The sequence below is a fragment of the Microtus pennsylvanicus genome, chromosome 6, assembly GCF_037038515.1.
Source record: "Microtus pennsylvanicus isolate mMicPen1 chromosome 6, mMicPen1.hap1, whole genome shotgun sequence".
NCBI lineage: Eukaryota > Metazoa > Chordata > Mammalia > Rodentia > Cricetidae > Microtus > Microtus pennsylvanicus.
This window is the reverse complement of record NC_134584.1, coordinates 26686324-26701139: the sequence shown is the minus strand read 5'-3', so window position 1 is coordinate 26701139 and position 14816 is coordinate 26686324. Positions and strand designations below refer to the sequence as shown.

At 43.9% G+C, this 14816-nt stretch overlaps 1 protein-coding gene across 2 annotated transcripts in view; it reads right to left on the bottom strand.

The window, feature by feature from the left end:
* Rai14 (retinoic acid induced 14) overlaps positions 1 to 14816 on the bottom strand; it is a 128164-nt gene that overhangs the window by 18576 nt on the left and 94772 nt on the right. For both annotated transcript variants that reach the window (XM_075975885.1, XM_075975886.1), the window contains exons 4-6: positions 13681 to 13769; positions 4571 to 4635; positions 718 to 775 (exon numbers count right to left, since the gene is read on the bottom strand). In XM_075975885.1, coding sequence (XP_075832000.1) covers positions 718 to 775; positions 4571 to 4635; positions 13681 to 13769 — 212 coding nt within the window. The remainder of the gene's footprint in view (positions 1 to 717; positions 776 to 4570; positions 4636 to 13680; positions 13770 to 14816) is intronic.

Sequence of the window (14816 nt, the reverse complement as noted above, 5' to 3'; positions counted from 1 at the left end):
CCAGCTTATGAATAGCACAGAAGAGAGAGGCTATGCCACAGGGGTGTGAAAACACTCGCTTAATTTCAGCGTTAGCCAAAGCTACAGCCACCGACTCCCAGTACCTGGAGGCAAGCATTTGATTTAGCTTCTCACAGGACTTGGGTTTTCTACAACTAGAAATAAAATTAATAAATAAAATTAATTATATATGTGATCACCGCCGTGAATTTTTAGTATTAACATTTGTCACTTGAAGCTGTGACAAACAGTAAAACTAAAGGTAAATAAATATAACTGCTCTTCATTGTGATCCCCAAACAAACAAACAAACAACCAGACAAAAAGCAGCGTCTTCTAGTCCTGAAATCCACAACTCTCATTACTACTTTAAAAAGGAACTTTAAGTTGATTTAAAAATCTATACACGTATGTAAGCACACATGTGCATGTGTACTTAGTACTAGAGCTTAAAACCAGAGCCTTACACATGCTAAGCACGCCCTTCATTACTGAGCTTACTTGCAGCCTGAGTTGAATATATTCGCCACGGTACTGGCTGCATGGCAGCAAATCAATGGTAGGGGAGCTCCTTAGTAAATCTGTGTGTGACTTACAAACAGAGTGAAACGGGACCCTCTGGGAGCTACAGAATTCAGCCCCATGAATAGAACAGCAAGGCGAGTGACAACGGAAGTCTCCTAGAGTAAAACAGACAAATAAGAGGAAGCACGGTACCTGCGTAGTGCAAAGCTGTCTTCCCAGAGTTGTCAGTACTGTCAGCTGGACTTTTGTACTGCGAGAGAAAGATAAGTGTCTTAAAGTAACTGCACAAATACCATCAAGTCCAGCCTTTCCCTTCACTTATTTGGAAGGGTATACACGTGTGTAAATCCTACCTTCTGAGCTCCTTGGCCCTACAGTCCTTGATGAAGAAGAAGACACATACCAAACAATCAGGATAGCAGCTATGGTCACCCCATTGCAGATACAGCCATTCACCCCTCCCTGACGTCATCTCTTCAGCCCCATTGGCTAACACACATGCTCTATGAGCTCCTGTGTAGATCTTGTTTTTTCCCATTTCCTCTGTCTCCTCTTCCAAAACCAGCTTTCTCCGAGTCACCTACACAGTCTCTGTTTCCTTGCCTCCCTTTCACTCCTGAACCCACAGACGGCAGGTAATCTGCCCTCAGGATTCCACAGTCATGGCCCAAGTCAAGTCACCAGGAGTCTTGTAGTTCCCACACATCTGTCCTCTGACGGCTCTTTGAGCAGCAGCCTACTCTCTCCCCAGACTTCCCCTTCTTCCTCCTGAGGCTATCTGTGTGGTTCAGCCTCTTGTAGCTTCCCCCCACTATCTGACCAGTCCCCTCCTCTAACAAATACACAGCCTTACACTCGTCGTTGCCGTTCCCCAAAGCTGTCTTCCTGGTAATTCCATCTGCACCTACATTCAGATGTCAGTGACCCAACAACAGGGTTACACAGGTATTGAATCAAAACTTGCTTTAAGTCTGCTCACAACCCAAGCTGGATGACTATCCCTGCAGTCATCTTCAGTGGGTGATGTGGGATTCCCCTCTGTATGCTGTGAACACCATTGGTTAATAAGAAACTGTCCTAAGACTGCTCAGGGCAGAATATAGGTAGGCAGGGAAAACTAAACTGAATGCTGGGAGAAAAAAAGGCGGAGTCAGTGAGAAGCCATGTAGCACCGCTGGAGACAGATGCCAGAACTTTATTCAGGAATCCACAGCCTTGTGCAATACACAGATTAATGGAGATGGGTAAGTTTAGGATATAAGAGTTAGCCAGAAATATGCTTAAGCTATTGACTAAACAGTATTACAAATAATATGGTTTCTGTGTGATTATTTCAGGGCTGAGCAGCCTGGAACAAACAAGCAGCCTCCTACAACAAGTGGAAACTGAGGTACAAGTAAATTAATGAATTGCTTGAATTATGGCAGTGGTGAAGCCAGAATGTGGACCTGCTGGAGCCTGGATACTCATTCATATACAAGTATCACCTGTGAGTGCCCAGGCTTGAGACCCCACTGCACCTGCTCGACACCTCTGGTGTGATCCCTCATAAGCACCCGAAAGGCAAGTTTTCCACTCCTCCATGCCCAGCTTGTTCCTCCCTGATCGTAAAAAAAGATCTCCGTGACCACCAACCACCATTGGCTATTTACCCAATGAAATAGAAACTAAATTAGCTTTGATTTCGCCTCCCCCTCTTCCTCCTCTAAGCTCTTACCCTGTAGATCCTTTCTCCAAATCACAAATGAGAGACACCTTTTTCTCTCTCTCATTATCTCCATCCTAGCCCAGGCAGTGTTTTCTCTCATGAACAGTTAGTCTAGCCTCCAATGGGTCTTCTTGATTTGTTTCTTCCCATCTTAATCCACTTCTCTACCCCCAAGAATCATCCTATAAAACTGTATGTTACTGTCTTCACAATTCCACAGAGGATCTAGGATTACTTAGCTTGCACATCTCGACATACAGGGCCCTGCATTTTGTGCCACACTTTCTCAAGCCTTTGCCTCAGACTCACTAACTGGCTTTCTCCCCACCCTGGCCAATCCCTTGCCTACCCACGCCCTGTGTCTTCCTGTTCTGTTTGGAATGTGTTCCACTGGTTCTCTGCACACTGGAGATCTCAGTTTAAACATCGCCTTCTCTTGAGGGCTTCCCTAGAAACCACCGCTTTCCGTCTTAGTGCCCTGGAATTTGTAACACACGTTTCTTTTTCCTTATGAACCAGACTGTGCACTGCACGAAGTCAGCAACTGCACTGCTTGCTGGTAGATACTTATTGCTTAGCACCATGCATCGTCCCCTGAGAACACTTGATATAAAGGAGATCAGGAGGACTTACACAGAGAAGAGAAGTCATTTGAAATTGCAGGACTCCACAGCTTTCATTTTGTGCTAACCACCTTAAGAAGCTAGGAGTTGAAAATGGTAGCAGCCGGAGGCAGAAATATCTTCAACAAACAGACAGGGCTAAGAGACCAATGCACAGGGTACAAGAGCAAGGGGTCAGAGAGAACACTAAAGGCAGTGGGGCTTGCTGGGATGAGGAGAGCAGGAGACAAGGGGTCTCATCTGTACACAGCCTGATTCGCAAAGGGGTGAACAAGTGCTGGAGAGGGCTGCCATGCAAGTCCAGCAGGAGGCCATGGAAAGCAGAATTCTTGACAGTAATCTAGAAAGAACAACCCCGGTCGGATGAAGTGCAGGCCAGGGGAGGTAAGAACAGGCTCCCTTAGAGTGAAACGCTTCCTCTGCTGTGGTTAGGAGAAAGGAGATCCAGTTACTACTTACCAAGGCTTTGGCCTAATTTTAGAACAGCACAAGGAACTGTTTAAAGGCTTCAAAGATTTCAGAGAAAAACCAAAGCATTTGCATAACCAGATATAAAATGACATTAGAGGCTAGAATATCTGGTCCTAGCCCACAAGGACTCTGAGCCTGTCAGGTTAAATCTTCCTTAAAATCAGAGCCAGATGCACGGGCCAGGGTGGAATGGGAATTTAAAACATATTTTTAAAAAGTGAAGTAGGGCCCAGGGGGGAGAGAGGAAGGGTACCCTAGCCAAGTGAGTCATATTCCGCCTTTATCCTGAGGACCTGGTCCTGCAGAAGGCAAGGAAGAAAAGTTCCATGTTAACTGGTCAAGGGCAACTCTCTTAAGTCAACAACACAAACCAGATAGATTTTTCTTGAGTTTTGCTTTAAAGACCCGTGAAGGTTAAATATTCCCGGGATGGGCAGTAGGGGCATCACGCAGGGCGAGACAAGGAACTGCGCAACCAATGCTGCAAGTTGATGAATGCGACCACGGTCTGACTCAAGAATTTCAAAGCCAAATGAAAGCAAGATGCTGGGGCTCCAAGAGTGCTTGTGAAGGCAGGACAACAGCTTGATAGGACAGACAGTTCTCCAAACACTTATTTTATTGCTCCATGCGGTTCCTGAAAACAGCCAGCTTGCATTTTGACTGGCAACAGCTGGACATTACTGTACGGCTGCTATTGAGGTGGGGGGGGTTCCATGAAATACGTACTTTTATAGATTTATAGAGGTCATCACCTCAGAGGGGTCATTATCAACTTCCTGGCAAAGTCAGCAAACCAGGAAGTTGGATAAAAATTATAAATAAGAATAAAACCGAGCACTTAAGCAAGGACCGAGAACTGACTAAAAGCTCATCAAGTTACGGACCAAAGGATAATGGCTGAAACTGTTAATCCAGAAGGGACTGCATGCCATGAGCAATTTCCAGAGAGCACAGGACACCACAGAGTCTGCGAGCCAGAGGTCACCACAGTTTGGAAAAGAGGAACTGAACAAGGGGGTAATAAGGCCGACCCCAGGGAGACATTCCAATTTCTCGTGACGAGCCACTTTTCTAAGTAGCCATGGAAACAATCTTATTATTGGCTGTTTTTTACAAATGGGCTGCAGGACCGTATTAACAGGTATGTACTGAGAAGAGGGGTTTCTCCTTTTACAGATAGGGTTACCTTTAAATTAGTAATAAATAAATAAAGTGATACACCTATGAGTTACCTGCTTACCTGAAGGAGCTTCTTGACGTACTCTGGGTGACTGTTCTTGGCTGCGATATGTAACGCACTGTGACCTAAATGGATTAAAATGGGGAAACATTCAAACAAAACAAAACAAAACCAAAACAACTTTTATTTTCTTTTATGTTAGCATGCAAATAAACTGGTTTCCTGTGAGCATCTCCACGCATGTTAATTTTGGCTGATCCCCCCCAGGCCTGCTCTGCTCCCCATCTCTCCACCCCACTCCGTTCTTAGGCCCTCACCCTAGTTTTCCCCATTTTACTTTCATGTCCTGTGTTCTAGCTCCCTTCTAATCCCCTTCCTTACGGCTGATTTTCTCCCCTTTCTCAAGATGCCCTCTCTGGTTTCATGACCATTAGCAGCCGGAATGAGCACGTGAGACCACGCAGGGTTTGCCTTTTTGAACCTGGGCTACCTCGATACAGTATTTTCCAATCTACTCATTTTCCTGCACACTTCATAGTTTCATAGAATTCCATTGTGTATATGCAGAACAGTTTCATTATCCTTTCCTCTGTTGATGGATGCTTTAGGCTGATTCAGCTTCTTTGCTATCGTGACTAGAGAAGCAACAGGCAGGGATGCGGTAAGTTTCTCTGTGGTAAGTCTCTGGGTCTATGCTCAGGAGCAGTAGGTATGGTAGGTGACATTGTACTTATTTCTTGTTTGGAAGTCTCTACACTGATTTCCATAGTAGTTGCACAAGTCTACGCTCCCCCTAGCAGTCAATGAGTTCCTCTTCCCCTAGCTTTCGTTGTCCTTTATAATTCAAAGTGGATCAAAGACTTTAATTTAAAACATGAACAGCTGACATTGCTCCAATGGAGCACAGGGATAAACACAAAGCTAAAAGTACAGACAAGAACTTTGTGAATAGCACACACTTCCCACATAGTATCTAATTGCTGTGCCAAAGACAGGAGGAACAAAGTCTCCAGCACAGCAGGACCGTTCCTCTAGAGATTAAGGTCCCACATTCTTTAGTGACCACAGATAACATTTAGAGGTTCCAACCACTGTTTCCTGCAGGTTCCGTTCAGCTCTGGTCAGGACTGCACAGGGTTGCATTTAGCTGGCATGTGTGTGCACAAAATGCCCATGTCCACAACTGTCACTTCAAGCTAGAATACCTCAGGCCTAGAAACCAGAAAAGACAATCCACAAGCTAGCAGACAACAGTCCAGAAACCCAACACTTACATCCTATGTTTGGCCCCTCATTTCCCTCTCTACAAAATGCATTCAACCCTGAATGAATGCTACCCGGGGTTTTCAGATGTTTACAAACCCTTGTTCAGGAATTCATAGACAGGTAACCCCTAAGGTGCACCCAACTCCCCAGTGCCAAATGAACCTCCCCGCCAGGGACTCTACAACTGCTGTTATGTTTAGCCCAAATCTCTTCCTCTGCAACAGCCACACGGTTTGTTCTCTCGCCTTCAGGTTCAACTTAAAGGCTGCCTCTTAAATGAGGTCTTTCCTGGGCTAAGGATGTAGCTCAGTTAGAATACTTGCCTAAGTGCGCACGATGCCCCAGGTTCAACACCTATCATAGCACAAATGTGGTATTGTGATAACAGCACCCAGATCAGACGTTCAAGGTCATACCTGGTTAAACGGTTGGAGACTGCCTTGGGATACACGAGACCTTATCATAAAAAAGAGGCCTTTTTTTTTCTTTTTTTGTCCTACACATTACATATCCCATTTCCTCTTTAACTCCTTTTACACTGGTTTTCTGCATCATTTCTTCATTCTTCATGATGCCTCATATCTTACAGCACTCTGTTCTCAGCTCTAGTCAAGACACATACTACTGACAGCACACACACACACACACACACACACACACACACACACACACACACGCCTACCTGCTGGTTAACTGGACCTCTGGCCCTGCAGTTCTATCTCACTCCCTACTGAATTCCTTGCTCCTACAACACTGCTGGTGAACAGCTGGTTCTCAACAGAGTCCAGTCATTTTGAATTAAAGGCTATGCTAATTTCAATGTCTGTAACGAGTGGCTCAATATGCCTAAGTAACTCAAAATGCCTAAGAAAGCCTTAAATCTTGTCTTTCCCAACTTGATTGGCCAACATATCCCCAAGGTAACATTCACAAGAAACCTTTATTTTGGGACTTGCTTCAAAGCCAGTTTCAACCTCAGCACTATGCATGTTTTTTGCTGGATAACAGCAGTAGGTGATCATTCTGTTAACTCTACTAACCTGTCACTCTGCCTCCCTGGTCCCCACCCAGGAGAAGTCTACTTATGACAATCAAAACAATCACCAGGCATTGCAAAATGTCCCCTAGCATCGAGACCTAAGATTTTAGGAAGAGCAATTTCTTTTACATGATGGCCCAGTTCCACAATGCCATGTTTTTCCTTTTGATTAGTCTTCAGTTAGCACTGCCTAGAATTTACTGGAGAATCACACGGCTAGGGAACACCTTAAAGATCAGAGGGTCAGGAGATCATGGGAGCCACACAAAATGCATCCCAATCTCAAAAGAACAGACCTCTCTGTTCTGCAAAAAATACCCTGGGATGTTAAGGGCATGTGTGGAGGACATTTTAGTTGGTGTGGGATAATGAGACAGAAATCCCTCAACCCTCTCTTGAAAAGATGAGGGTGGAGAGACCCTTGAAAGTGGGAAAGTAAGATTTCCCTTTTCCTCTTCTGTTTCATGTACAGGATGACCCTGTGTTTCAGAATTAAAGGATGCCCAAGAACCAGAGTTCATTATACTGTGCATTTAACAGGCTTTGGTGGTCAGCTTGGCCTCTGCAGACATCATTCATACCACTGTTGCTAAGGACAAGCACATTTTTAATTTTAAACAAATGCCTTACAAATGAACTTTTGGAACACATCCTGATTGTAAACGATGGGCTGTTTATACTGCGCATGTAAGGCAGTAACTGCTGTCTACCCTGGGAAGAGAAGCCATTCTACACAAACAGCACTCATGTGACAAAGTCGCATTTGTCCAAAGACAACACGGTAGGAACACTCAGGCAACATACCATGACTAAGTATCAGGCTTTCCTTTCTCTCCGTGTTCGGGTCATACCTAGAAGTGAGTGACTGATGTCTGGAAAAGCAAAATTCATCTACTCCCCTTTGATGTGTGCCCGTAGAAGAGTACTTTTCACAATATTTGGTCTCAATATCCAAATCGCAAATCATTCCCAGACACCACCCTACTGACAGCAAGATGTCTCTCACTGCTAACACTAAAACAAATTTCTCTCTCCAAATATAAATTCTCCTAGACGGAATATATTATTTATGACGGAAGCCCACTGGAAGGAGACGATGCATACTCTTGGCTCCCAGACAGCTATGGATCTGTCTGGCTGTCAGGGAACAACTTCCCTTTAGACAATTATCAAGGACAACCATAATTCATGTTCACTCTAGCAGATCTTTGCTCACAAACACAAAGACTAGTATTAATTAAAAACCAAGAGCCCCAGATGACTAAGTGATCCAATATTGAAAGTGACTCTAAGTATCTGCCGACCTACATGATCATGCCTTACTAGATCATTACTAGAGGAAATGGAGGGGGGACACCTAATTAGCAGGGTCCTGTGATGTGTGGTCACAAGGCACAAGTGCCTGTGTCATTTCTTCAACACCTGGAAACACTTATATAAATATTGAAGAAATAAGACTACATGATATTCAACTAGATATGCCTTAAAGTATTTCCTTAAAGGTCAGTTTCAAAATGTAGGATATATTTCTACAATAAAGTCACAACTTTAATGGGTTATTAGTTACAATTTTACATATGTATAAATGATATTTTTAAGAAGTCCTTGTCTTCAGGTGAATTTTTACCGCTGAAACACAAGTGCGGTCACCTCGATACACTCCCAGAAAGAGAGCAGACCAGAAAATATTTGTTTACGGTAATGCTGTTATTAGAATTATGAGACTGTCCCTGTGCCCCATCTTTAAAGTGCAATATATATCCAAGGCCACTTCTGAGGGTTACCTTCTGGAATGTTTTCAGGGCCAGGTATGCCGATCCTTGTCTCGTGACCTCTCATGGCCTCCCACACGCATGCATTAGCAGAAAGTCAAACATCACAAGTCATACCGTGTTTGCTTTTCTTTATCTGAAGCTAAAGCCTGAACGACATGGATTGATTCTGATGTGCAGCTGTCAGGATGAACCATCCTCTAAAATGTGAACAGGGTGGCCTTGATCTCACAGAGATGTGCCTGCCTCTGCTCCCCAAATGCTGGCATTAAAAGCCTGCACCAATACATCCAGCATTATCTTTTCTACTTTCATAAGGTGTCAACTGTGAGTGGGATTAGTGTGTCTAATATAATGAAAGGTCACTCATAAATTTAAAAACAAACACAAGCAAGCCAACAAAACTAAAACAAGTATCCTGGCAACCGTAGATGCTAGCGAAGTAGGAGGACTCACAAATTGGAGCCCTCCAAGGACGCCCTGTGTTTTACGTTTTCATAGCTCTGATTCCCACTCTTCGAAATATCCTTCCTGACTAAAGAAGTTTCACAAGGAAAAGCACCCCAAGAGATTAGCCAGTATTTAGGGTTATTAGTGCTCCAAGACACACAAATCACCCTTTAGCCTCTGCTTCTGCCTCTTGCAAAACCTCTGGGTTTCAACTAAGCACATAACCGTCTAGAATCTGCATGATGAAGGCAGGTTGTGGTCACAGTCCAAGTGGTACCCAGTGAGGTCTGAGGGCATCCGATGCATGGTATGTGAGCTGCACCTCCCTTTCCCATGCTGTTCCTGGGATGCGGTTCCCTGAGATGCAGTAACCTCAAACCAGGGTGACTGGAGCCACAACTGGACTCGGTGGATCATCACAAAAAGAAAGACATGAAGTTGGAAAAAGCCATGCTGGGAAGTTGGGGGAGGGGCATGGGTGCATATGCTCATATTTCATTGTATATGGATATAAAATTCTCAGTAAAAAAGAAGAAAAGCTCCCGATGGTGCTGGAATAAGGAATGGAGAGCTCTGGTCCTCATGGTGTAGGGGAAGGCCGCCACATTGGTCTAGCACTGTCAACTAAGAAAGATGGACTTCCGGTGCATTAGCCACTTTTGTTTTGAATTGTGCCACACTGTCCCTGTGTTTATGCATGTTAATAGGGAGAGTCTGAAGGCACATATTCCAGATATCTAGAATAACATCCATTTTTTCTCTCCAGTCTTCTAGTATATGTTTTCATTTCCTTCTGTTTCCTACTTTGGCATACAGGTAATAACAACAACAATCACAAAGAATCAGCAAAACAAAACAAAACCCCAAAACCATAGGCATTGCCTTTGTTATATTCCCAGAGAGAATGTGTTATATACACAGAGAGAATGCCCAGATATCCCATGAGGGAAGAACAAGACCACATCAGGATGGGTACCGTGGGCACAGTCAGAGAAGGCTGGACTCCTTACCTAAGTGCTATACACTGCTTGGCAAACAGCAATTAAAGATGGGGTGGGGGGCAAGCAAAAACAAAGACACGGGTCTTCTCTATGTCCAAGGGGTTTGGGTTGCTTGTTCTAATTTTTAAGCACAACCACTTGGTGTAGACACTGCTAAACCTTTTTAGTTCTTTATCCTTGTCGTTTGAGTCAGAATCTTACCAGTAGTAGCCCAGGCTAGCCTCACATTTGCCCACCCTTCTACCTTAGCAGGTAGTGCCACCACACCTGCCCCAAACCGTTTCCTTCTGTTTTGGTTTTCCTGTTTGTTTTGTTTTTGTCTTTAAGATTTGAAGCTCGGGGGCTGGAGAAATGGCTCAGTGGTTAAGAGCACTGACTGCTCTTCCAGAGGTCCTGAGTTCAATTCCCAGCAACCACATGATGGCTCACAGCCATTTAAAGTGAGACCTGGCACCCCCTTCTGGCCTGTGGGCACACATGGAAGGAATACTGTACACATAATAAATAAATAAATTTTTAAAAAAAAGATTTGAAGCTCGTTAACAGCATACTAGTAGAACAAAAAGTCAAGTCCCACGAGTCACCATGAAACAGTAGCTAGCTACAGTGAGCTTTCTATGATTTTATACCATGAGCATTCTCCTGCTGCTGCTGCTGCTGCTGCTGAGCCACCAAGGGTGAAGCTCTCACTGAAGCCAGCTAAGCTATCTAAAGTATGCAGTCGCCTGCTGACAGTGTCTAGAAGATTCCCTGTGAGACGTCCAGAAGAATTTTGTGAATTCCAAGCATCTCATATAGAATCATATTTTAAAAAGATAGATTAAAATATTCCTTGCCTTTAAAGGTTGTCTACTCAATAGTTTAAAAAGTAGGAAAAAAAATTACAATTTGACCATTGTAAGATCGTGTGAATAAAAAGAACAGAGCGCTCCAGTGGGATACATTCTGAAAGGAGGACCCTCCCACTTCTGAAAAAGCCCCCCAGGGGCCAGGCAGGGGCTCACGCCTGTAAACTTAGAGTTCAAGAGGCAGAGGCTGGAGGAATACCGAAAGTTTATGTACGACTGTCTACGTGGTGAATTCCAGGCCAGCTGAGATAGTGACAATGGTGAGGATATGATGACAATGATAATGATATGAAGATGATGGTGATATAATCCATATATATATAATATAGCAGTGTAGGAATTTGAGTAAGAGGTTTTTATATCGAGTCTCATTAGGTTTCCATACTGGAGGCTAAAACATCTCAGTAACACTGAGTGATATTTAAGGTGAGTTTACTGAAAATATCGTGTCAAAGTTAGAGGCACAGAGGTGGGTTATCTTTGGGGCTGAAGGCTAGGCTAGCCAGAACAGCCCATTCAACAGGCTTTGGGCCAAGGAGAAACCGTGCCTCAAAACACAGTGAATAACACCTGGGGAATGATATCAGAGGTTGGCCTGTGGTTTCCACACGCACACACACACACACACACACGCACCCACAAACATGAACATGCACACATACACACACACACACCATGCACACACAAAGTATACCTGCAAACATATGAACATGAACACACATATACACAACACACACACACAAGTGCACCTACAACTTATGAACATGAATACATACACACGCACACAAGTACACTTGCGAACATGAATAGGAATACACACCCCACACCCACAAAAGGCAGGACAGAATTCTCTAATGCAATTTGACCTAATTAGAAGTGTTAGGGACAGCATGTTTTTGCTGTTGTTGTTTGTTTGAAGGAACACACTATTTCTTCCTTCTTGTAGGAGTAGAAGCAATGGTTATTCACTTCCCATATTTTTGTACCCTCCTATCATGAACATTTATCAAAAGAAGCCTATTTTTCTCTTTAATGTGAGGAGAGATGACGGGTGATGTTTGGTCATGATGGAATAACAGAACCACAGGACAGCGGGTCCACTCACTCTAGCCTAGTTCTCGACACTGCAGTTTTCTCGGAGAGCAAACCCCCTCGCTGACGTTACTGAGGGGATGCCGGTCAATCACATTTGCACTAGATGATGTGGCATAACTTTAAGAATACTGACAGCGTGCTTTAAAATAAACAAAAGAGCTGGGTCCTGAGATTAAAGATGCCATTTTCTCCTCAAAACAGTCATGTGAAGGAAGTCATTTATCCTTCTACTAACTGACCTTCCTCATGTTTTTTTTTAATTCTATGTGAAAAATCATTGAGACTTCGAATTTTCTCCAAAATAGTTATATCAGTTTGAAACATTAGCCTGACTTAATCCCCATTTACTTACTCAGAAAACAAATACCCGCAACTATTCTCAAAGTATCAAGATTTCCAACTACTAAATTACTTCAAAAATAGGAAAAAGAAAAGTCAAACATGCCTCGGACTTTGAAAATCATCCTGAAACATTACGTTTCAACTTTGCCGTGGGTAAGAATAGCCGTATGACACCGGGCTGATCCCCGAGATGGCTGCTCTGAAGAGGCCATTAGGGGAGGAGTAGAAGGAACTCAGTATAGCTTTGTGAGCGGCCTAGATGAAGACTGCCATTATACCAATTTTATATCCCAGTAAAAACTAATGTAAACCTTTTAGGGGCCAAAGATTTTCACATGCATCAGACAAATGAAGTCATCAGCTTGAACCTTTCCACATGGCGAGCAGAGAACAAATCCTAGGCCAAAGACCCAGGGGCGCGCTGCTGGAGAACAGGGCTGCAAACTCTATCCTGCTGTTCCTTGCATTCGCCTTGCTAATACTTTGCCAGCACAGGCTTCACGTTAGAATCACCCGAGAGGCTTTTAGGAAACACCCCTGTGTTAACAACGATAAAACAACCCAGCAAAAGCAGCTTAAGAGAGAAAGGTTCATCTGGCTCCCAGTTCCAAGTTCCAGTCTCTGCTGGAAGGAGAGCCACAGCGACAGGAGCCTGACGTAGCTGTCTGCATATGCCCACATAGCAATGGAAGCATGTACGCCAGTGCCCAGCCCGCTCTCTCCACTCTTACTCGGTCCATGATCCCGTCTAGGGAATGGTACACTGGTTGGTTCTTCCTCCTTAACATGTTAAGACTAAGCATCATACACATGCCTAGTTTCAGTCTTTCAGGCAATCAATTCTAAATTCTGCCACGCCGACAACATTAACTATCACAACAAGTAATATTCTCTCTCCCTCCCCCCTCTCTTTGTACTGTTTATTCTTTCTTTCCCCTCCTTCCTTCATCTCTTCCCAGTCCCAGATGACCCTGGAGGCACTGCAGTACAGCCAGGGTCAAGAGGAAGTCATCCTTTTGCCCGTACTCTAAGCTAGCTATGAAATACATTACCAATAATTCACCACACTTATCAGTTTACACAACATCAAGAATTAGGAGACATTAATCTATACATACAGTCCTAGAAAATAATATAAAGAGCCGAATTAGAGGAAGAGAAGCATACAGTGTTCAGCTGGCTAGACACACTGAAGATGAACATACTAACAGAGGCGAATAATGAAGTTTTGGTACTGAATTTTGTTTTTCTGCTCCTGGTTTGTCTGCACGCTCCATATTTCACAGTGAATATGTTTCACCTTTGTGATACCTATCCTCACACTGGTTGTTGATTTAAGAGCTTCAAAACCACATACCGGAAGTATCTTGGGCAGTCACGTCCACACCGTGTGTAACCATGACCTTGAGACATTCCACGTGTCCTTTCGCAGCAGCAAGGTGGAAACTGCAAAGAGAGCAGGAAACACAAATCCTTAGGGGTCATCATCTCAGGGTTCATCTCCAGCAAAGCTATACTTCGCCATGCACACAGTCTCTCATCTGAGCTCCATGGCAACCCTCCAAGACCCAAGTGGGCATCACAAGCGGGCATCGTTATCAACCTCACGGTGAAGACTAGGTCTCTCATCTGAGCTCCATGGCAACCCTCCAAGACTAAGCAGGCATCACTATCAACCTTACGGTGAAGACCAGACACTCGGGAGGGTCTTATTGTTTGCTCATTTACACTTTTCCTCAGTGCTGAAGCTTGAATCTAGAATGACATATTACCACTGAGCTACACACCCCCTGTCAATCACTGTCATCTTTTATAAGTTGATGGAGCAGGAACTCACCTGGGCCTTTCAACTCAAAGACAAGGCTCTTTGAAAAGTGGGATTCACCACTTATCTGTCTCTTTCTCCACCCCGGGCCGAGATTTTAAGTAGGAAGTCATTGCCTTTTTTCCTTCTATCCACTGCTCGCAATGAAAGAAACTTTCTTAAATAATACATTCTACTAAGTCACACAGTGGTTGGCTCTTGAACAAGCCAAGTACGCTGCTGTTTCATAGGTGAGTAACAAAAGTCAAAGGGAACATTTGCTGAGTGTCTAGTATGTGTCCAACAACTTCCACTTTTAGATCTTCATATCTATGTATCCACTTTCATCATCTCTGTCCATCCCTATAATACCCTTTTAAGGTGAGGCTTATATTTGTAGCTGATGGCAGGAATAACAGGTGCCAACAGCAACAAAGTCCCCAACTGGGCTCTAGAACTCAGGGACACTCGAGACTAAATGCTATGTTCACCATCTTTAGAATGCCATTAAAAGGACTAAATTAAAAAAATTCTACCCATTTCTGCAGTTCCCAGAAAGAGGCACTTCTGCAGGCTGAAAGAGGTGATGGATAACTTCCTTATGCAGTCAGGACCAAAAGCAGAGATGGTTTCCAACATGGGGTAATGGCATGTCTTCCTCTCAGGCCCACTCTTACAGAGAGGGACAG